The sequence below is a fragment of the Capra hircus genome, chromosome 1 (genome assembly GCF_001704415.2).
Source record: "Capra hircus breed San Clemente chromosome 1, ASM170441v1, whole genome shotgun sequence".
Taxonomy (NCBI): domain Eukaryota; kingdom Metazoa; phylum Chordata; class Mammalia; order Artiodactyla; family Bovidae; genus Capra; species Capra hircus.
Window position 1 is genome coordinate 1,618,957 of NC_030808.1, and position 21,422 is coordinate 1,640,378.

Sequence of the window (21,422 nt, forward strand, 5' to 3'; positions counted from 1 at the left end):
TTTAGAGACAAGTTGACATGTCCTAAGTGTGAGAGATCGCTGCAGAGCCAACTGTCATAAACTGCTGAATTAGAGAGAACCATTACCAAGTTCCTAGTGTAGTCAGTAGACAAGTGTCAAAAGGCGCTCCCCCTTTTCCAGTAAGAGTAGAAATACTAGAGATTTCAGTAACATAATCATGGAGAACAAAGTTTGGGTTTTTAAATCTGTTGGCTCAAAGCTTGGGAGGAGACTGAGGAGAGGCTGGTACCAAAGACCCAGGGAGGGAGATGGTTGTCAAGATGCTTTTATTTAAAAACAAAAAAAAAAACCGAAAACGTGGGGCAGGACGAGGTGCGGTTCTCAGCCCAGTGTTGTCCAGAGAAGGGTATCTCAAGCATTTCTGTTCCCAGAAGCACTTCCTCCTCGGCTGGGAGTCTGCGCCTGTGCAGCCTGCACTGCTGGGCAGCACCGTGGTGTTCTCTTCCAGAAGCGCTGGTGGAACTGATGGCGGTGGTGGTGCAGCTGTGCCCCTCTGTCTGTGCCAGCAGCCACTTCGCGGTGCTCCTTGGGGCCTACGGTGCCTCACTCAGTATCCTGGGTGAGTGTGGGAATTGGGGGGTGGGGCCTGGGGGTGTGGGACAGGGCGCTGTGACTCAGGAGAGAGTGGGGACCAGGGGTGGGACCCAGGAGAGAGTAGGGACCAGGGCGTGGGACCTGGGGGTGTGGAACAGGGTGCTGTGACTCAGGAGAGAGTGGGGACCAGGGGTGGGGCCTGGGGGTGTGGGACAGGGTGCTGTGACTCAGGAGAGAGTGGGGACCAGGGGTGGGGACTGGGGGTGTGGGACATGGTGCTGTAACTCAGGAGAGAGTGGGGACCAGGGGTGGGGCCTGGGGGTGTGGGGCAGGGCGCTGTGACTCAGGAGAGAGTGGGGACCAGGGGTGGGACCCAGGAGAGAGTAGGGACCAGGGGTGGGGCCTGGGGGTGTGGGACAGGGCGCTGTGACTCAGGAGAGAGTGGGGACCAGGGGGGGCCTGGGGGTGTGGGGCAGGGCGCTGTGGCTCAGGAGAGTGTGGGGACCATGAGGTGGGACCCAGGAGAGAGTGGGGACCAGAGGGTGGGGTCTGGGGGTATGGGACAGGGCGCTGTGACTCAGGAGAGAGTGGGGACCAGGGGGTGGGGACTGGGGGTGTGGGACAGGGCGCTGTGACTCAGGAGAGAGTGGGGACCAGGGGTGGGGACTGGGGGTGTGGGACAGGGTGCTGTGACTCAGGAGAGAGTGGGGACCAGGGGTGGGGACTGGGGGTGTGGGACATGGTGCTGTAACTCAGGAGAGACTGGGGACCAGGGGTGGGACCCAGGAGAGAGTAGGGACCAGGGCGTGGGACCTGGGGGTGTGGAACAGGGCACTGTGACTCAGGAGAGAGTGGGGACCAGGGGGGGCCTGGGGGTGTGGGGCAGGGCGCTGTGGCTCAGGAGAGTGTGGGGACCATGAGGTGGGACCCAGGAGAGAGTGGGGACCAGAGGGTGGGGTCTGGGGGTATGGGACAGGGCGCTGTGACTCAGGAGAGAGTGGGGACCAGGGGGTGGGGACTGGGGGTGTGGGACAGGGCGCTGTGACTCAGGAGAGTGTCGGGATCGAGCGGTGGGACCTAGGAGTGTGGGGACCGAATGCTATGACCTGGGACCGCAGGGACCAGGGGGTGTGGCTTCGGGGTATGGGCACTGGCCGCTGTTGCCAGAAGTATATGGGAGGCCTCGAGGGGAGCCATCAGGAGGCTTTCTAAACTAACCCTCAACTGACTTCAGACCAGAAGATCTTACTTCTCCTCCGGGCCTACGAACAGAACAACCACAGCCTCGTCAACTTCAGGTGGGTGCCGGGCTGGCGATTTCAAGCAGCAGACCCTGAAGCCCCCACAGGGTGCTTGATGGATGGGCCTGTGTGCGCTGGGTGCCCCGCTGGCCGATCGTGTGTGTGTGTGTGTGTGTGTGTCCGTGTGTGTGTGTGTGTGTCCGTGTGTGTGTGTGTGTGTCCGTGTGTGTGTGTGTGTGTCCGTGTGTGTGTGTCCGTGTGTGTCCGTGTGTGTCCGTGTGTGTCCGTGTGTGTCCCTCCCGACTTAGGGGTCATCTAGCTGATTTTCTTGAACGCTTTTCACTTCGTGCTGGCCTTTAGGTGGGAGGGACTTGGGTATGGGTGTGGGGAAGGAGTGGGGCGTGCTGGCTGGGTGTTTATTCCACTCTCCTCCCCGTCTGTGTGTGCGCATGTGTGCGGTATCTGTCTCTTTTCTGTCAGTCTTTCTCTCTGTGTCTGTCTGTCTCTCCCAGGTTCCCAGGGGCTGCTTGCTCCTTGGCCAGCGCAGCTTTGAGCCCAGCTCCCCAGGGCCCGGGGCTGTTTGCAGGCAGCATCTGAGGTCCTCTTTCGCTGCCCTGGTCTCTTGTCTCCTTAGTTTGAGACCAGCACCCCAGCCTCTGCTCAGTACAAAGGAAGAGCTCTGTGTATTGAGACAGGAAGTTAGCTGACTGGGCCAAGAAAAATAGTTCAGGAGAACTCTTCAGGGAAGGGGGAAAATATTTCCCTTCTAGAATACTTTTTTTTTTTGAAGATTAAAGATGTATTAACCACCTCCACTGCCCATCCCCCCCCCAAAAAAAAGACAACAAACAGTTTAAAAAACAAACAACAACAACAAAAAAAAACCCTTTTCTGCATCTTCAGAGCACCCAGGTCGTAAATAAAACATTCTCTCTCCTCCCCCTACCCCGCATCCTCACCCTCTTGCTAGCCTTGCAGTTGGTGCTCTATCAGTTGTATTCTTTCTGGAATAGACAGCCCCTGGGTAGGTGAGGGAGAGGAGAGAAAACAGGAGCAGTTTCACTCATGGTGACGAGCAAGCCGTCTACCCAGCCACCCCTCGGCATCAGAAAACTCCTCTCAGGTCACAAAGTCCACAAGGGTGCCCCCGGCTGCAAATGGGTTCAGTCACTTTCCAGGAGGAAGGGAAGGTGACCTCACTGGGCAGTTTCCATCGCAACCGGTGGTGTGAAAAGTGGAGATAGGGGACCCTAGAGGTGGGGATGGCCCACAGGCTATGTGAGCACACCTGGTCTGCTCACGGCTGTGTGGGAACGGGGAAGGGTTTATATAAGTAGAGCATCATCGAACTGCCAGGATTCTGCCGCTATGTCCAACCCGGACTCTCCAGATTTGAATTCGTGCTCTGCCACTTACCAGCTGGGCAGGGGACCAGCTGACCAACTTCCCAGATCTTCTGTGTCTCTTTTCCCCCAGTGCGGATAATAGTGCCAACCTCATGGGATTCTTGGGCCCCCCTCATAGCTCAGTTGGTAAAGAATCCACCTGCAAGGCAGGAGACCTGGTTCGATCCCTGGGTTGGGAAGATCCCCTGGAGAAGGGATATGGCTACCCACTCCAGTATTCTGGCCTAGAGAATTCCATGGACTGTATAGTCCATGGGGTTGCACAGAGTCGAACATGACTGAGCGAGTTTCACTTACGGGATTCTTGTGCAGATTAAGTGGATTAATACACAGACTTAGACGAGGGCCTGGCGCATCGTAGCCCCTCCACAAGCGTTGGCCTCCATCATCCCCAACAGTGTCATCCCCACCCTTATCGTCGTCAACCTCTCTATCACCCCCACCTCCCCATATGTTATGATGGGGATAGAACATCTTACACCTGGCATGTCAGCTGCCCAACAAAGCTGCCTACAGTGGTCTCCACCATCGCCATCATCACCTCTGTGACCGCTGGCTCTAGGGTACTGCTGTGGGGCCCAGCGGCTGTGGAGCATCAGAAGACATGCCGGAGTCTGGGCAAGTCGCTATGGCAGCAGCCGAGCGTCGGGGACATCCTCCGCCTGCTGGATCGTGACCGCATGATGAAGACCATCCTCCACTTCCCCCAGAACCGGAGGCTGCTGCCCCCCGAGGTGCGGGGGCCCCTGGGGCGGAGCCATCCGGCTTTAGCTGCTGTAAAATATGAGTGCTGTTTTGCTTGTGATTTGTTCACGTTTTATAAGTAAAACTGGAATCATTTGCAAAGGTATAGAGACAGAACCCATACTCATCAACCATCTTCATCAGTTGTCAGCACTGGCCACCCTTAACTTCATTTATAACTTCTTTCCACAAAGCAGATATCAAAGGTATTTCATGTATAAGCCCTGTTTGTTTTCTATATAAGAAACATTTTTTTTAGTGCACTTGAATATTCAAAATAATTTGGACTCTAACTGATAGTGGGCAAACATCCGCATGCTCTCACGTTTACGAGGCTGAGCTGCATGTCTCTGTCTCGGGCTGTTTCAGGACGCACAGGAGCCGATATTTAGAGACCAGAGCGCGGTGGATCTCGGGGACCTTTATGACCCCTGTTTCCTCCTTCATCTCTTCAGTGAACTGACCAGGCCAGGTAACTGCAGTCTTCCAGAGTGGGTGGAGGGATCATAATTTTTACCGTAATTACCAATGCGTGTGTGCTTAGTCGCCCAGTCGTGTCTGATTCTTTGCAACCCCGTCGGCTCTAACCCGCCAGGCTCCTCTGTCCTTGGGATTCCCCAGGCAAGAAGACTAGTGGGTTGCCATTTCCTCCTCCAGGGGATCTTCCTGATCCAGGGATTGAACCTGCGTCTCCTGTGTCTCCCTCACTGGCCGGCAAATTCTTTACTGTTGTGCCACCTGGGAATCCCGCATAATTACCAGATTAGGACCTTAAACTTAAAAATAATTCTTGAAGGATCTTCAACTGCCTTCTCACCTTTTCTTTCCAGTGATTTTCAGCAAAGTGACAGTTAATGTTTTGAATACACAGTTGTTATTTTTTTTAATTATAATTTAAAAATCTGGGTCTGCCTTTGATGTTTTCCTAATTGTAATGGCAAGAGCCTTTTCTGAGTTCTCACTGAAATGAGAGATTTTGTCTTTGACGATGAGTGAGAGCCTGCTAAGGTTGGCTTTCTCTTGGTTTAAGTATATTTTTGAAATGGCCTTTTGTGTCTGCCACCCTGAGGGTGGGAATCCTCATGGGTGAATGGGTCAGGGAGAGAGAAAGAAGAGAAGCCCGTCCGGGTGCACACTGGTGAAGACCGGGGTCTGATTCCCAGGCTGGCCGGGTCTGTTGGTGTGGGGCATTTTGCCAACAGTTGGTGTGTAATGATGTCTCAGGATGGTGTGTATTGCGTTTTCCTAATAGCTAATAATGTTGAACATCTCGTGACTCACTTGCCATCTGTAATCTTTTTTGGCAAAATGTCAATTCATGTCTTTTGCCCGTTTATTCTGATGGGTTTTATTTGTTTTTACTGTTGGGTTTTGAGGGTTCTTTATATATTGTAGGTATGAGTCCTTTGTTTGATATGTGGTTTGCAAATATTTTCTCCCAGTGTGTAAGCTTATCTTTTCACCTTCTTAACACCCTTCTTCAAAGAGCAGAAGTCTTCAGTTTTGATGAAGTCCAGTTTATCAGTTTTCCCTTTTATGGGTCAAGCTTTTGGTGTCAATTCCTAAGAACTCTTTTCCCATCCCTCCATCCCAAAGAATTTCTCCCATGTTTCTTTCTGAAAGTTTCGTCATTGTAGCCTTTACATTTAAGTCTGTGGCCTCTTTTGAGTTAATTTCTGTGTAAGGTGTGGAGCGTACGTCCAGCCACAGATGTTTGCGGTTTGCCTGCGGATGTTCTGATCCAGCCCCCCCTTTGTCAGTCCACCATCTCTCCTCCTCATCCCTTCTCCCACTGACCACCAGCCAGGGGAGTCCCGGCTCCCCTGCACTGACACTTCCTGGCTGGGAGGGCAGGAGTGGTTGTTACCGCTCGTCACGTGGCCCAAGCGGAGCCCCAGCCATCTGCTGTGTTAGGCTCCCTCGGATGCATCGTGGGGACCATTCAGTGTGCTGCCTGAGAGGGTCCCTGATATCTACCTCCTGGTTGCCATGGCCGCGTAGATGAGGTGCCCTGGGAGACCATGCCTCGCTGATCACTCTTGTGTTCCCTTTTTTAAATTTGATACCCTTTTTTTCCCCCCTGCCATGCAGCTTGTGGGATCTTAGTTCCCCGCCTAGGGTTTGAACGCTGGGCCCACGCAGTGAAAGCTCTGAGTCTGTAACCACTGGACCACTGGGGATTTCTCTAAACCTGACATCTTTCTATACTCAAATGTTGCTCCTTGTGACCAGATTTGCTGATCCTCCACCACTACCCCTCAGTTCCTCTCCGAAGAATCAGAGGGCTGTGCTCTTAGAGCAGACCCTTGCCTTGGACACCAGGTTCTGTGGCTGAGCTGAGTCTTTTGCGAGAGAGCAAGAGCGAGTGTCAAGTGGTGATGATGGCCAGCGGTGGATTACCAGCGACTGGGGGAGCCGTGTCTCCTGCACTCTTTGATTCCCCCATGCCTTGGGTGTGCTGGCTAAGTCTGTTTCTCATCAAATATGAAAATAGATTGTCCACAGTCTAAAAATGTGATGCAACTCCAGTGAATTACTGCAAGTCATTTAGTCTGTTGCCCTGCCTTTCAATAGAGCGTTTAGGAGGCAGAAGGCAGAGGCTTGGAAAACACTTTAGTAGAGAAATAGTAAAATCAGGACTGTTGTTCTCAGGATCTTGAATATTGCCCTTTTGGGGCAAAGGAGGGTGGGGGAAAGACAGGATCTGAAAGGCCTTTTGTGGAGAGAGGCAACTAGTAAATGGCTCTTTCAAGCTAGGGAAATACAGCCCATTTTACATTTTATTGTTATAACATTTGCAGAGCATGTCTACCAGAAAGGATTTGCGCTAGCTTAAAATGCTGGTTACACTACGATCATTCACATTAAAGTAGAATATTTTAAAAACTGTAGAAATAGGCGAATAGAAATGCAAAACCAGCACAAAAGAAAAACTAGGTCATTAAATTTTGCTTTGGGCTACTTGCTTATAATCCAGAACAACCACAACAGAAAAATGGAAGCAGAATTTTTTAAACAAATTTTTATCATCTGATAAAGGGAAGCGTACGAATTCACCAGGAGGGGAAAACTAGCCGTAAAGGGACAAGTTGAATAAAACAGAAGTCTGTGAACAGCATTTATAATGGCCAAAGGCTTATTGTGGTTGCATTAAGCCATCAATCTTCTTTTCATATTGTTATTTTTTTAAAGCTATTATTGCATTAACTTTTGCCCTGGGGGATAAGTGACCATGAACAATGTTTTAAATAAACTTTTATTGAAGTGTGATGTATAGAAACCCATACAGGTCATATTATGTATCTGTGAGTTGGGTGAAACCCCCAGTCAGATCAAGGAACAGAACACAGTCCGCAGCCGCCCAGGCCCCTTGCTGGCCAGTACCCCTTCCCCCTCAGTAGGGGCCAGTGTCCTATGCTTGAAGTTTATTCAAATGACATTAAACACTCTCTTTTCTTCTGTAGAAGCCCCATTTACCCACATTGTATTTGTGAAGCTCATCCATGCCGTGTGTGGCAGAAGTTTTTCACGCATGTTTTTGTTTCCCGAGGTGGCACCGGGGTCCTTGTAATCCTAAATCGGGCGTGTGATTGGTTTTTGGTGTGGTGGCCAGGCTTGAGAGAACCGGTCTCGGCGCTGTGTGTCAACCCTTTGCTCAAAGTGGGAGCCTGTCCCCTTCACCTTGCTTCTCTCCTTTGCGTCCTTGGCTGAGAAGCAGGGCCAGCCTTTTGCAGTGGCAGCCACAAATGACCGCACGGCAGATGCCTGTCCTCGGGAGAACCAGGCCGAGCCCTTCAGTCGCTGTTTGACAGAACAGAGAGGCGCCTGCGCGGTTCTCTCTAGGGCCCTGGACGGGGCCTCGGTGGACCCTCCCTGGGATGCGCCTTCCTGGCCAGGCCGCCTCTAGGAAAGGGTGTGAGAGGAGGTGTGAGGAAGGCTCCTGAGGCTCTGACAGCACCTCTGTGCTGCCACTGAACCCCTTAAAACGTGGACTGCTTTGCATTTTAATCCTTGATAATTGTCCTGGTTAAGCCAAGACAAATTTGTTGTCACCAGGGGAAATTGCTATTTTTGAGGTTCTTAAAACGACTGGTATTTCTGTTTTTTGATCACCTTTTATGTTTTCAGCTCTCAAGGGGCAGCTCTTTTCCATATGTTTTACAAAGCCAAGACTTCCAGAGAATAGCAGATCCCACAGAACATGAAATTGACTTTTTCTCATGGACATATGAAAAATCCTTTTGTCTTTAAAGTGTCTGTGATTACTGCTAAATACTAGCTATTTTTTAGTGAGTAATATTAAATGTTTAGAATCTTCTCTTTCCCAAACTTATTCTATTTACATGTTTTTATTATGTATCAATAGGTATGTAGGTGTATCTTAAATATATCTCATCTTCCCCGAAATAGTATAATTTTATCCCTCAGTTTGATGCTTTGTAAAGCTTTTGGAAATTTCCCCCCCTCCCATCAGAAGTAGTCACTTGTTAGAAATGAGAAAAGTTAGGGTGTAAGCTGTTAGAGCAGAAGAGTCTTCTAATTATTCTTTTTCCTTTTACTTTGTTTTCCTTCCAGTTTTACTGAGATATAATTGACATCAGCACTGTATAAATTTAAGATATTCAACATAGTGATTTGGCTTAACACACAGGATGAAATGATTACGGCAGTCAGCTGAGTGAGCATCCAACACCTCATATACAATAAAATTAAAGAAATATTAAAAATTTTTTCATTGTGCTGAGAACTCAGCATTTACTCTCTCACCAACTTTCATATATAGCATACAGTAGTGTTGATTAAATTTATTGTGTTGTGCATTATATCCCTAGTACTTATTTATTTTATAATTGGGAGTTTGTATGTTTTGACTCCCTTCATCACTTTTCCCTCCTATGCCTTGCGTCTGGTAGCCACAAATCTGATCTCTTTTCCTCTGGGTTTGTTTGTTTGTTGTTTTCCTTTCTTTTCTTTTTTTTAAATTTATTTTACTTTACAGTACTGTATTGGTTTTGCCATACATCAACATGAATCCGCCACGGGTGTACACGTGTTCAACTATAGTTGACCTACAGCATTATTAGTTCCTGGTGCATAACAGAATGATTTGATGTTTCTATACATTTCAAAATGATCGCCACTCCCACCTTTTACTTAAAATCTGCATCTTGAGATTAAAAGTGGTTTCTTGTAGACAGCAGACACTGGGTTTTGTGTTTTCATCTAGTCTGACCATGTTACTGTTATTCCGTCTCAGTCATGTCTTTTAGTTTCAAGGCTGCAGTCACCATCCACAGTGATTTGGGGGCCCAAAAAGATGAAGTCTGTCACTGTTTCCATTTTTTCCCCCCATCTATTTGCCATGAAGTGATGCTTTTTAATTGGAATGTATATACCATTTAATGCTGATTATTGATCTGATTCCAGTTTATTTATTGACTTTTAGCAGTAATTAGTTTGTGTGCTTGTGAGTGTATGTCCGTGTGTGTATGTGTGTGTGTGGCTTTAGGGTTTATTATATATATATTCAATGTATTGTGGTTTACCTGCAAGTGACATTATACCACTTCATGGATAGTAGAAGCACCTTAGACTAGTATCTCTCTCTCCCCTCCTAGCTTTCATGCTATAAGTATCATAAATTTTCCATCCATAAGTTAAAGATTTCACAATATGTGGTTATTTTTGCTTCAAGCTGTCAATTACCTTTTAAAGGGATTTAAATATTTTATGTTTATCCCTAGTTATCATTACGTGTTCCCTTCATTCTTTAATTTCCATCTTCTATCATTTTCCTTCTTCCGAAAACACTTCTTTTAAGAATTCTTGAAGTTCATGGCTGTTGGTGATCCATTCTTTCAGCTTTTAAAACGTCTTAACTTCTGAAAGACTTTCATGGGGTGTAAAGTTCTAGGTCGACAGGGTTTTTTCTTATCGTATGTTAAAGATGTTGGCGCCTTGATTCCAGATTGCACTGTTTCTATCATGGGGTGTAAAGTTCTAGGTTGACAGGGTTTTTTCTTATCGTATGTTAAAGATGTTGGCGCCTTGATTCTAGATTGCAGTTTCTATCATGGGGTGTAAAGTTCTAGGTTGACAGGGTTTTTTCTTATCGTATGTTAAAGATGTTGGCGCCTTGATTCTAGATTGCATCGTTTCTAACAGGAAATCTGCTGCCATTCCTATCTTTGCTCCTCTCTATGTTTTGAGACCACTTTTAAGATTTTTTTTAACCACTGGTTTCAAGCAATTTGATTATGATAAACTTGAGTATAATTTTATTTATTTCTTTATTTTTTACTGTCTTGGCCCTGTGGGTTTGTAGTTTTTATAATTTGGAAGAGTTTTGGCCATTATTTCTTCATTTTCAGGGACTCCACTTCCACATGTATTAGCCTGCTTGAAATTGTCCCACAAATGCTCATGTTTTTAGAATTCTTTTTTCTCTCTGTGTTTCTCTGTGGTTCAGTTGGTTAAATTCTGTTGTGTCTTCAAGTTCACAGATCTTTTTTTCTGCAGTGTCTAATCTTCTGATCAGCTTATCTAGTACATTTTTCTTTTTTGTTTGTTTTGTTGAAGTATAGTTAATTTACAGTGTGGAGTTAGCCTCAGGTATACAGCAGAATGATTCAGTTATACAAAAATACGTCTATTCTTTTCCCTTATAGGTTATTACAAAATATTGAGTATAGTTCTTTGGGCTATAAAGTAGGCCTTTTTTCCCTCTTATATAGTAGTGCAGGTATGTAAATTCCATACTCCTAATTTATTTCTCCTACCTGGTTGTTTGGTAACCATAAAGAAGGTCATTTTCTTTTTTTTAAAGATTCCACGTATAGGCAATACCATATGTTATTTCTCTCTCTCAGGCTTACTTCAGTTAGTATGATAATCTCTAAGTTCATCTCCGTGTTGCTGCAAGTGGCATTTTGTGCTTTTTCATGGCTGAGTAATATTCCATTGTGTAAATGTACCCCATCTTTATGCATTCCGCTGTTGGGGGGCATTTAGGTCGCTTCCATGTCTTAGTTACTGTGAGTAGTGCTGCAGTGAACATTAGGGTGCATGTATCTTTTCCAGTTATGGTTGTCTGCAGGTATATGCCCAGGAGTGGGATTACTGAATCATATGTTAGCTCTATTTTTAATTTTTTAAAGAAACCTCCATTCTGTTCTTCTTAGTGACTGCACCAGTTTACACTGTCAACAATTCATCCAGTGCATTTTTCATTTCAGAAATTTAAAATTTTTATCTCGAGAAGCTTGACTAGGATTTTCGTATCTTCCATGTCTCTACTTAACACACCCCATCTTTCCTGTAGCTTCTTTTTATTTATTCGTATATTTTTAGCTGTGCTGGGTCTTCATGGCTACGCGGCCTTTTCTCTAGTTGTGGCGTGCAGGCTCAGTAGATGTAGTTCCCGGGCTCTAGAGCACAGGCTCAGTGGTTGTGGCCCACAGACTTAGCTGCTCCAAGGCAAGTGGGATTTTCCCAGGCCAGGGATCGAACCCGCGTCTCCTGCATCAACAGGCAGATTCTTTACCACTGAACCACCAGGGAAGTCCATCTTCTAGTTTCCTGAGCATGAAGAATTCAGTGCTGCTAACTTTATAAATGTCTTTGTCTACTAATTCTGTTATCTGTGTCATTTAGAAGCCATTTCCAAATAGTAAGTTTTTCTCTTCACAATGGGCCGTGTTCCTGCTTGTTTGACTGTCTGGCAATTTTTATTGGAAGCCAGAAATTGTGAGTTTTACCTTCTTTGGGGCTGGGTATTTTTGGTATTCTTGTGAAATGTTGTTCAGCTTTGTTCTAGTACACATTCAAGTTTCTTAGAAATGGTTCGATCCTTTCCAGTGTTGCTCATAAGCTCTGTTAGGTGGGACCAGAGCAACATTTAGTCTGGAAGGACCTTTGCCACACAAGTGAGGTGACATGCCCTGAGCCCGGTGCCTTGTCCCTGGGTGCTGTGGGGACTTGGCCCTGGCCAGTGGGAGCCTGGGGTTGTCGCTGCTCAGCCCTCTGGGTGGTTCTTTCCCAGCCTGGGGTGGCTTGCTCATGTGCTCTTGCCGATGGGCATCCTCTCAGTGGGGCACTCCTCTCGGGCTCGGCCTCATGAACTCTGGCCACTTGGCCTCCCAGGCCCCCTCAACTCAGAGCTGCCCGGGCTCTGCCTCGGCTTGCCCTGCTGTGCACGGCCTGGGAACTCTCCAGGTGTGAGGCGGAACAATCGGAGGGTCGCCTGGTTTCCCATCTTCAGGGATCACCGTCCTCTGTTGCTCCATGTCCAGTGTCTTGAAAATCCTTAGTTCATGCCTTCAGTTGTTTTTTCGGTTGGACAGATGAGTCTCTTTCCTGTCTCTCTCCTGGCTGGAAGTGGAAATGCTGGTCCTTCTGCGATACGTTGTGAGAGCTGAGAAAGGGGAGGGGACCCGTGCGTAAGGGCTTCCAGGAGCTCTTGCTGCTTCTGAGGAGGAAGAGAGCTTGCATGATGTGCGGGTCCCCATCCCTGGTGTGACTCAGCCCCTCTCAGCCCTGTCACCCCAAGGCAGGGACTGCAGGCACACCCACAGGTCCTCCACCTTGTGGTTCCTACACTTTTGGACAGCCACCCATTTGAGGACCATTATGTGTCTATATAGCTGTTTGGACTAAGAAGTAGCTATTATCATTCTTCTTCTTGGTTTATTTTTAGCTTTTTCTTTTGTTTAAACTGTGGACATTATCTTTTTAAGTCTTAAACTTTGGGGAGAGAAGAGAAAAGAATAAAGAGTTTGACTTGTAGAAAATATTATCAGTGGTGTATATCTATATATAGGTTTATCTTTTATTGATAGTACATTCCAAGATCACTCATCTGACTGACTACGCTGGCTTTTCCTGCTGAGTCCCTTCCCCCTAACCTCAGGCTTATTCATGCTGGGACCTCAGTGGTGGGTCCTGATATCACCTCTGACACCTCTGAACCTCTCTGATGTTCTGCGACTCCTCGGGTATTTGTGAGAAGTGATGAAGGAGACCTTGTTGGGATTTACAAGTGTCTCAGAGACTGAAGGCGTGTGATCGTTGCTGCGGGAGGGGACAGTCTTTTAGAGAGCAGCAGCAGAACCTAAGGGAGCAGGAGGCGGGGGGGCTTGCATGTCTGTGTCTGGCATGCACACATGTTGCTGATGATGGTAAACTGCAAAAGGAAATGGAACTCCGTGTTGCACGCGTGTCATGGAATCAGTGTGTGTGTGTGTGTGTGTGTGTGTGTGTGTGTGTAGTCAACACTGTGTTTTATCTCCCTCAGAATTTGTGGTGGATTGTAGAAAATTCGTGGATTCAAATGCTCTGGGCCTGACTGTCGCGGCCCTCAGCAGCTACGACCCACACATGCGCGCCGCAGCCTACTCGGTGCTGGCGGCCTACTACTCGCAGCTGGAGGGGGCGCGCTTCCGGGAGCAGCCCCAGGTGAGCCGGGCTGAGGGGGCCTGGCGGGAAGATCTCCTGAAGAACTCAGAGGCGTTGCCCAGAGACTCTGATACAGAACCAAAGTCTTGTCTCCTCCTGGCGGGGCGGGGGGAGATGCCACAGGTCATCTTGGGTCCTCAGCCCTGGGTGGTAGACAGAGGTCTCCCCTTACAAGAACTCTTCCTATGTCATGGAGGGCAGAGCAGTGCTCATTTCTGTCGACTGGTTCCTTGATCTGAACTCAGGTTACAGCAGCTGTCACCCACGACACACAGAGCCTCAGAAGCTGTGCTCTGAGGTGGTGGTGGGGGGTGTGAGCCCCTGGATGTGAGGAGCAGGCCACCCTGTAAAGCCATGGATTAGGCCTCAGGAGACAAGGCTGGTCACAACTGTTCTGCAAAATTTCCCCCAACCCCGCCCTTTTTCCTGCTTTTAAGGTACTGTACCTGTTGGACGTGGTCCGGAACGGGATCCGAACCAAGAACATGAGACTCACCTTCACCCTGGCTCTCTTCATTGCCAAGGCAGCCTTGCAGATTTTGAAACCAGGTACCACTGCTAGAATCGGGTCGGGGCAAGGTGGAAATTCTGAGGCTGAGCGAGCCCATTTGGTGGCGTTAATCCCACTGGCATAACTGGTCCACAGCATGTGTGTGAGGGTCACAAGTGCAAGGTGCAGGAGAGTGTGTGTGAGTATGACGGGGGATGAGTGTGTGTTCCTATCTGCCTGCAGGCGTGTAAAGCTACAGGAAAGGCAGATCACAGCTCCACCAGAGGGCCTGTTGAGGGAGTCACCGACGTGCTTGGAGGGGGCCTGACGCAGAGGCCCCGTAGGTGCTGGCAGCCGCACTCCAAGCTCGGGGGTCAGCGTCAGCACAGCTCACCAGCGGGACGACAGGCGGCCTGTGGGTCCCTGTGCCCACGTCACCAGGGCGCAGAACATGGCTCCACTTGGTCCTCACAGCCGCCCACTGTTGGGGTGGTCTGAGCACGCGTCAGTCTATCATGGGAACTTTTCTTTTTGTCACTAGTGAAAAGTTACAGAATGTTGATGTTGTTAGGGACCACAGGGCTCTGCAGGTAACCTGGTTGTTTTCAGACAAGGAGACAGCCTTCCAGCCGAAGGTTAACCCCAAGGTTAAGTCGCTTCAGTCATGTCTGTCCCTTTGTGACCCTATGGACTGTAGCCCGCCAGGCTCCTCTGTCCATGGGATTCTCTAGGCAAGAATACTGGAGTGGGTTGCCATTTCCTCCTCCAGGACATCTTCCTGACCCAGGGATTGAACCCGCATCTCTTAGGTCTCCTGCATTGGCAGGTGGATTCTTTACCACTAGCACCACCTGGGATCCCAAATAGTTTGTCCAAGGCCTGGCAATTAGTCTGCAGTCAAGTTGCTGTTGGATTTGCTGTTGATCTGCTGTCGCAGATCTGATTTTCATCTGCTCCTGTATCATTTTTATTACTTTTTTTTTTAACCTTAGAAATTATGGGAGGGAAGAAGGTAATTAGCCATTTAGACTCTAAAGAAACAGGCTCTTCAGAGAAAACATCCTAGCCGAGGTCACGAGGGATAGTCTTGGCCTCCCGTCCAGTCTGTGCCCCCCTGGTGAGCTGTCCCACGTCAGACCTCATGTCAGTGCGGGGGCTCAGGACAGCGGTCTTGGATGGGCTGTGAGGCTGCAGGTGCTTTGGATAAATGCGAGATGACAGTCCAAGGGTGAGACCAGGGGAGGAGGTGTCAGCCCTGTCTCATCCCAGAGCCAAGTGACCCAGGGCAGGTCTGAGCCCCCTTTGCTGTGGAAGCTCCCTCAGTGGGAGGCCGATGTGCTGGTATTCGGTGTGGCAGCCCGCACTCTGCCCACCAGCTGATTGGAGCTGAGGCTGATGCCTCGGAGGGAGTGGTACCAGCAAAGGACTGGACATCCCCAAGCAGTTCCTGAGCCATGAGAGAAGCCCTTATGCCATGTAGACCTAAGGTGTCTTACTGTATTTTAATTCTTGAGAACTGACTGGATGAGAATTAGAAAGCCCCGTGGGGGCAGGGATTTCTGTCTGATTCCCACCCCTACCCCCCACAAGGACCCCACTCCCCGACTCCACCTGGTCATGGGATGTCCTTTTGGCACCATCCTGAGTGACAGTCAGGCTTCCCTGGTGGCTCAGACAGTGAAGCATCTGTCTGCAATGTAGGAGACCTGGGTTTGATCCCTGGGTTGGAAAGATCCCCTGGAGAAGGAAATGGCAACGCACTCCAGTACTCTTGCCTGGAAAATCCCATGGATGGAGGAGCTACAGTCCATGGGATCGCAAAGAGTCGGACACGACCGAGCGACTTCACTTTCCCTTTGAGTGACCGCCTGCTTGTGTTCACAGAGGAGCGTATGTACATGAAGATCAACAAGTTCCTGCTGTCCCACGAGTACCTGAACATGAGCAAAGTTCCAGGCTTCTACCAGTTCTTCTACAGCTCGGACTTCAAGGTAGCACCCTGCCCTGAGGTCCGCGGGGCTCCCAGTCTCCTGAGTGGGATGCTCAGCCACTGTGCCAACTCATCCCTGCGGAGACTTGTCGGCTGCAGAGCGCAGGCAGGGGTGGAGTGTGGGGGTCGGGTGGGGGGCAGGCGGGCCTGCCTGTGAAGATGCTTCCCACTCCACACCGTGATTCTGGGGTGACTCCTCAGACCTCACAGACTCCAGAGGCCTCGAGTCACAGCCTCCTCACAGTTATTTTCTGGGCGAATCACAGGGTTGACTACTGATGGGCTTTTACTGAACACATGAGCACAGCTGAGGTCTTCCCTGTAGCTCAAATGGTAAAGAGTTCTCCTGCAATGCAGGAGACCAGGGTTCAATCCCTGGGCGAGGAAGATCCCCTGGAGAAGGGAATGGCAATCCACTCCAGTATTCTTGCCTGGAAAATCCCATGGACAGAGGAGACTGGTGGGCTACAGTCCACGGGGTCACAAAGAGTCGGACACGACCGAGCAACTAACACTACACTGAGCACAGTTGAGCGTGTAAACGTGACCTGGTCCTTTATTCCTGACCCAGAGAAACGGAAGCAGAGAGGAGAGAGGGAGGGTTTTTAATAACAGACCCAGAAACGGAAGGTCGGGGGCTGCCATGCTTCGGTCTTCACCACCCCTTGAAAATAGTGGTGGTGGAAGTTTTCAGGGGAAAAAAAAAAAGCCTTCACATGTTTAATGACGGTCTCTCGTTTGCGGGGCTTTACAGCAGAAGACGGAGCGGGAGTGGGTGTTGGGGCTCCTCCGCCAGGGAATGCGGGACACGCACTGCTTCAAGCTGTGTGCCAGGCGGGGCGTCCTCCGCATCGTCCTGTCCTTCTTCAGCAGCCCGCTGTGCGACGAGGCGGCCCAGGTAGGCGCCCCCAGGGGCTGAGGGCTCGGGGGGCCTTGCCTCGGGGTTCCACCACCTGCAAGTCCCGCCCCGCGGACCCTCACCTGACCACCTGCTTCAACATTAGCTTCCCTGCTGTCACCTGGGCCCAGGGCCGGCGGGGAGGGAGGTGGATAGTGAGGAACCAGGAGGCTCTGGGCGGCCGAGAGCTCTGGAAACACAACTGAGGCGCTTCCAACCCGCACAAGCCACCAGCGTGTCACGTAACACAGAGAAACTGCAGGTCATCAGACCTTGGCTGGGAAAGGAGTCAGGCTTTGAAACCGCCTGCCTCACAGCTGACAGGGAGTCTGCACCTGAGTTCTGTCCCTGGAGCAAGAAATCGTGTGGAGTGAGACGTTCACTAGGAAAGGCCTGTGGGGTTTTGATGAGTTTGTAGCCTGATCAGTGTCTGTCTCTGGCATCACCTAAAATATGGGTAAAGAGGAGTGAGTCTGCATAAGGGAATTTGAGTACCGTAGATTTCTACTTTTTATGGCAGGTGAGAACTCTAACGCACCCAATTAGGGACTTCCATGGTGCTCCAGTGGTTAGGACCCTGTGCCTCCACTGCAGAGGGCATGGGTTCAATCCCTGGTGGAGGAACTAAGATTCCCATATGCCATGTGGTTTGCCAAAAAAAAAGTATGTGCGGGGGCGGGGGTGGGTGGGGAAGCACCCCGTTAACAGTTCCAGTGAGAGTCCCATCTCTCTGTCCTCTCCACGTGGTAAAATAGAGGCGATGAAATGAGCCACCAGCAGTTCATGGGTGGACTAGCAATGTTTCTTCACTGTCCCACTCAGGCTGCCGGGATGCGGGGCCGTGCAGTTTCCGTGCCATGTCTCCCCTTGTGATGGATTATCGGGTGGGTGTCCCCGGGCTGGCCCTCTCCCTGCAGCCGTCTGTGTCCTCTGGCTGTTACGGCGGGGCAGGTGGTCCCCACGGCCACCATTCTCGCAGACCTGGCAGATGTCACGTGCAGCGACCGCCTGGGTAGTGGGGACACACTTCTGTTTTTTTAAGGCCTTCCCTGGTTCAGGTAAGTCAGGTTATTCCCACGGAAGACCAATGACTTTTTGCTTGGGTTTGACAGAACTGGATTCTGGAGATTCTGCAGAATGCCGCCCGGGATGCCAGGTCTGCCTATGAGATGCTGCGGGACTACAGCCTCCTGACGTGGGCCCTAAACGTCCTGGAAAGCAAGTAAGCACCTGGTGTCCTGGGAAGAGGAGTTGGGCGGGGGTAGGGTGGAGGAGCGCGTGCGCACTGGGCATGGTTGGGGCGCGCACTTGCGTGCTGGGCGTGGGGGTGGGGAAGCGCATGCGCACTGGGCATCGGGGCGAACGGGAGAATGCGCATGCGTGCTGGGCGTGGAGTGGGGCGGGCGGGGGACCGCATGCCCGCTGGGCATGGGGCGGGTATAGGCAGAACGTGTGCGTGCATGCTGGGCATCAGGCAGAGGGGAGTGGGGGGAGACCGTGAGATCATGGGAGCTCCTGCAGCTCCGGTGTCCGCTAGGAGAGTCCAGGAGAATCCACATTCTCCAAAACAGCGTCCGCTACACCACCTTTCCGTCTCTCCTGCGTGGCCCAGGCTGCACTCCGGGAGTGGGTTCTCTCCGAGGTTTCAAGGCCGCTGCCCTCCCTGAGGCAGAAACGGCGAGCCTAGGGTTTCGGGAGCGCTTGCTCATGCAGTGATGTGGGTTCGGCACTCCACTCCCGCCCAGGGTCGAGGTGCCCTGCTAAGGGCCCGTACCGGAGCCGCATCAAGGGCTTGCGTGGGTATCTTGTCTTGTGACCGGGGCTGCTGTCACTGGGTAGCTCAAACGACATGGATTCGTTTTCTCACCTCCCGTGGGCCGGCGTGGTCGGCCTTGGTGAGAGCCCTCTTCCCGGTGTCCGCACTGCCAACCATGTCCCGGCAGGGAGAGAGGAGAGCGTTCTGGTCTCTTCCGCTTCTTGACAGTGACAGTGAAAGTCGCTCAGTCCTGTCCGACTCTGCGACCCCATGGACTATACAGTGTTGGGTAAAAGGCCAGGACACCAAGAGAGTGTCTAACAGGCTTAATGGGGAAGCACTCCCGGGCGGGGTTCCCGGACCCGACCCGAACAAGGGCAGGTCGAGGCAGTCCGCCCCGGGCTGTGCTGGGGAGTGGTTTATATGCGTTCTTTGCGGGGGATGGTCAGGCTAGATCGCCCAAAAAGGTACGGTTAGTGAACGGGGGTTCGGATAGGTCGCCAGGCCGAGTTGTCGCGGGCTGACAGGTCCTTCTCTGTGGCTGGGGCGGGGCGGCTTTAGCTGGTGAAGTGTGCTGTCATTGGTTCCGGGGATCTGGGAGGCTCCTTCCATTAGGGACTTCCCCCGCCGGCGGGAGAGAGGAGGGGCGGCCCATCATGGCCCCGGGTCCGGCCTTACATACAGTCTATGAATTCTCCAGGCCAGAATACTGGAGTGGGTAGCCTTTCCCTTTTCCAGAGGATCTTCCCAACCCAGGGATTGAACCCAGGCCTCCTGCATCGCAGGTGAATTCTTTACCAGCTGAGCCACAAGCTTCTTACCCGGTGCTAATCTGGTCACGGGGCTCCATCCTCACGGCCTCATCTAAACCTAATGACCTCTCAAAGGCCCCACCTCCAAATACAGTCACAGCGGAGGCTGGGGCTTCAACCTGTGAATGGTGGGGCTTCAACCTGTAAATGGTGGGGCGGGGAGGAAGGGTACACAGTTCAGTCCATAACGTGATCCGTTTAGATTCTCCTGCCTCTGAGGCTGTGTGAAAAGATGAAGACTCTTGGCTCCGCAGACAGCCCCTCAGTGGCAGGAATCTTTCCTTCAGACAGCTGTCTGTGACGATAATTCTGGGACTATCCAGACTCTTTGCCCCCCACCTCTTTTTTTCTTTCTTTCTTCTTTTGTGCATTTTTTAAAAGAATTTAAAATTTTTTCTCCTAAAGAAAGTAGTATCTTCTCTCCAAAGGTGGCGCTGGCTGATTGTCTGCTCCTGGCTGTTACCTCTGTGCTTTAGAGTGGGTTGTTCTCATGGGCAGGGAGGCTATCCCTTCCGTGCCACAGAGGCTCCGGAGTATCTCTTAGATGGGACTGAGGGGAGAAAGGAGGGTTGGTCAGAAAGTTTCTTTCACGAGAAAGTTTCTGGTGAGAAAGGAGGGTTGCAGCCTCGTCCTGGGATGGAACTGTGTTTTGTAGCAGACACCCTGTCTTGCCTTAGGTGCTATGCCTGTCGGGGGCTGCAGTGGCTGAGTGAGCGCATAAAAGGGTTGGGGGCTGGGGGAGAAGCCGGCACCTTGGGGTGGCCATCACCATCACCGTCTCCTCCCTGGTTCCTGCCCACCCCTCCAGGAGATGGGAGAAGGTGTGACAGAGGGTGGGACTCTCCCCATGTTTGGCCCCAGGTGTCTGGAGACTGAGCTGCTTTCCAACCTCATCTCCCTGCTGCACACACTGTGGGTGACCACGCTGGGCAACAGAGAAGTGGAGCCCGGGGCACAGCCTCCCTGCAAACCTGGGTCTCAGGAGCCCCCGAAGCTGCTGGCGCTGCACCTGGTGGACGAGTTCCTCTATGTTCTCCTTATGCTCACGAAGCACCTGAGGTGAGCCCCTCCCCTTGGTCCTGGCTCCACAAGTGGACTCTGGGCCGGGGCTGTGGTCCTTGTGGTGACCTCAGGACACCCATTTCTGCTGCTTCTCTTTAACAGTTAGACTTTTGAGGTTCCTTTCCAGACCAGGAGAACTTAACACACTCAGAAAACCTGCAGCCTGTCACGCCAGATCATTTTTAGCAGAAAAACCATCTACCCGAATATTTGGATTCAAGCACTCAAAATGATGTTTTGTAGAAAGAACATGTTTTCTGTGACTTTAAACCTAAGAAAGTTAAGCTGTCCCCAAACTCACCTACACCTGTATTAGCCTGCACAGGCTCCCTTTCAGCCATGAATTTCCTGGAAAATTTCAGTATTTTCCCCTTGGAATTTCTCACTTGGTTTCATCAGGAAAACTCAGTGCTTGTCAGATTCTACTGTGTTAGAGAAAATACACCATGTCCTCAGTACTTCTGATGTGGGAACAGAGGTGTGCTGATTGGAACTAGACGATAGATAGCGAATGTATTGTCATCTCAGAGTGAAAACCTTGATAAAGAATACGGCATTTCGTTTTCTGTTGTTCTGAAATCAGCTGTTGAATCCATGCTGGGTAGCCATGTTTCTTATTTTAAGTTCAGTTCAGTCCCTCAGTCGTGTCCGACTCTTTGCGACCCCATGGACTGCAGCACGCCAGGCTTCCCTGTCCATCACCAACTCCCATTGTTTACTCAAACTCATGTCTGTTGAGTCAGTGATGCCATCCAACCATCTCATCCTCTGTCATCCCCTTCTTCTGCCTTCAGTCTTTCACAGCATCAGGGTCTTTATTTTGGAGTTGTCCAAAGACACATGGCAGCCCACTCCAGTATTCTTGCCTGGGAAATTCCATGGACACAGGAGCCTGGCAGGCTACAGTCCATGGGGGTCACAAAGAATCAGACACGACCTTGTGACCAGACCACAACCAAAGACACACTGGTGTCTGAGAACTGGTTGTAATTCAGAATAACAACCATAGCAATAA

The 21,422-nt window shown here is 50.5% G+C and overlaps 1 protein-coding gene across 2 annotated transcripts in view; it reads left to right on the top strand.

The window, feature by feature from the left end:
* URB1 (URB1 ribosome biogenesis 1 homolog (S. cerevisiae)) overlaps positions 1–21,422 on the top strand; it is a 76,985-nt gene that overhangs the window by 52,012 nt on the left and 3,551 nt on the right. For both annotated transcript variants that reach the window (XM_018047870.1, XM_018047918.1), the window contains exons 27-36: positions 470–580; positions 1,790–1,853; positions 3,765–3,936; positions 4,316–4,418; positions 13,239–13,399; positions 13,837–13,948; positions 15,774–15,880; positions 16,634–16,777; positions 17,890–17,999; positions 20,207–20,404. In XM_018047870.1, coding sequence (XP_017903359.1) covers positions 470–580; positions 1,790–1,853; positions 3,765–3,936; positions 4,316–4,418; positions 13,239–13,399; positions 13,837–13,948; positions 15,774–15,880; positions 16,634–16,777; positions 17,890–17,999; positions 20,207–20,404 — 1,282 coding nt within the window. The remainder of the gene's footprint in view (positions 1–469; positions 581–1,789; positions 1,854–3,764; positions 3,937–4,315; positions 4,419–13,238; positions 13,400–13,836; positions 13,949–15,773; positions 15,881–16,633; positions 16,778–17,889; positions 18,000–20,206; positions 20,405–21,422) is intronic.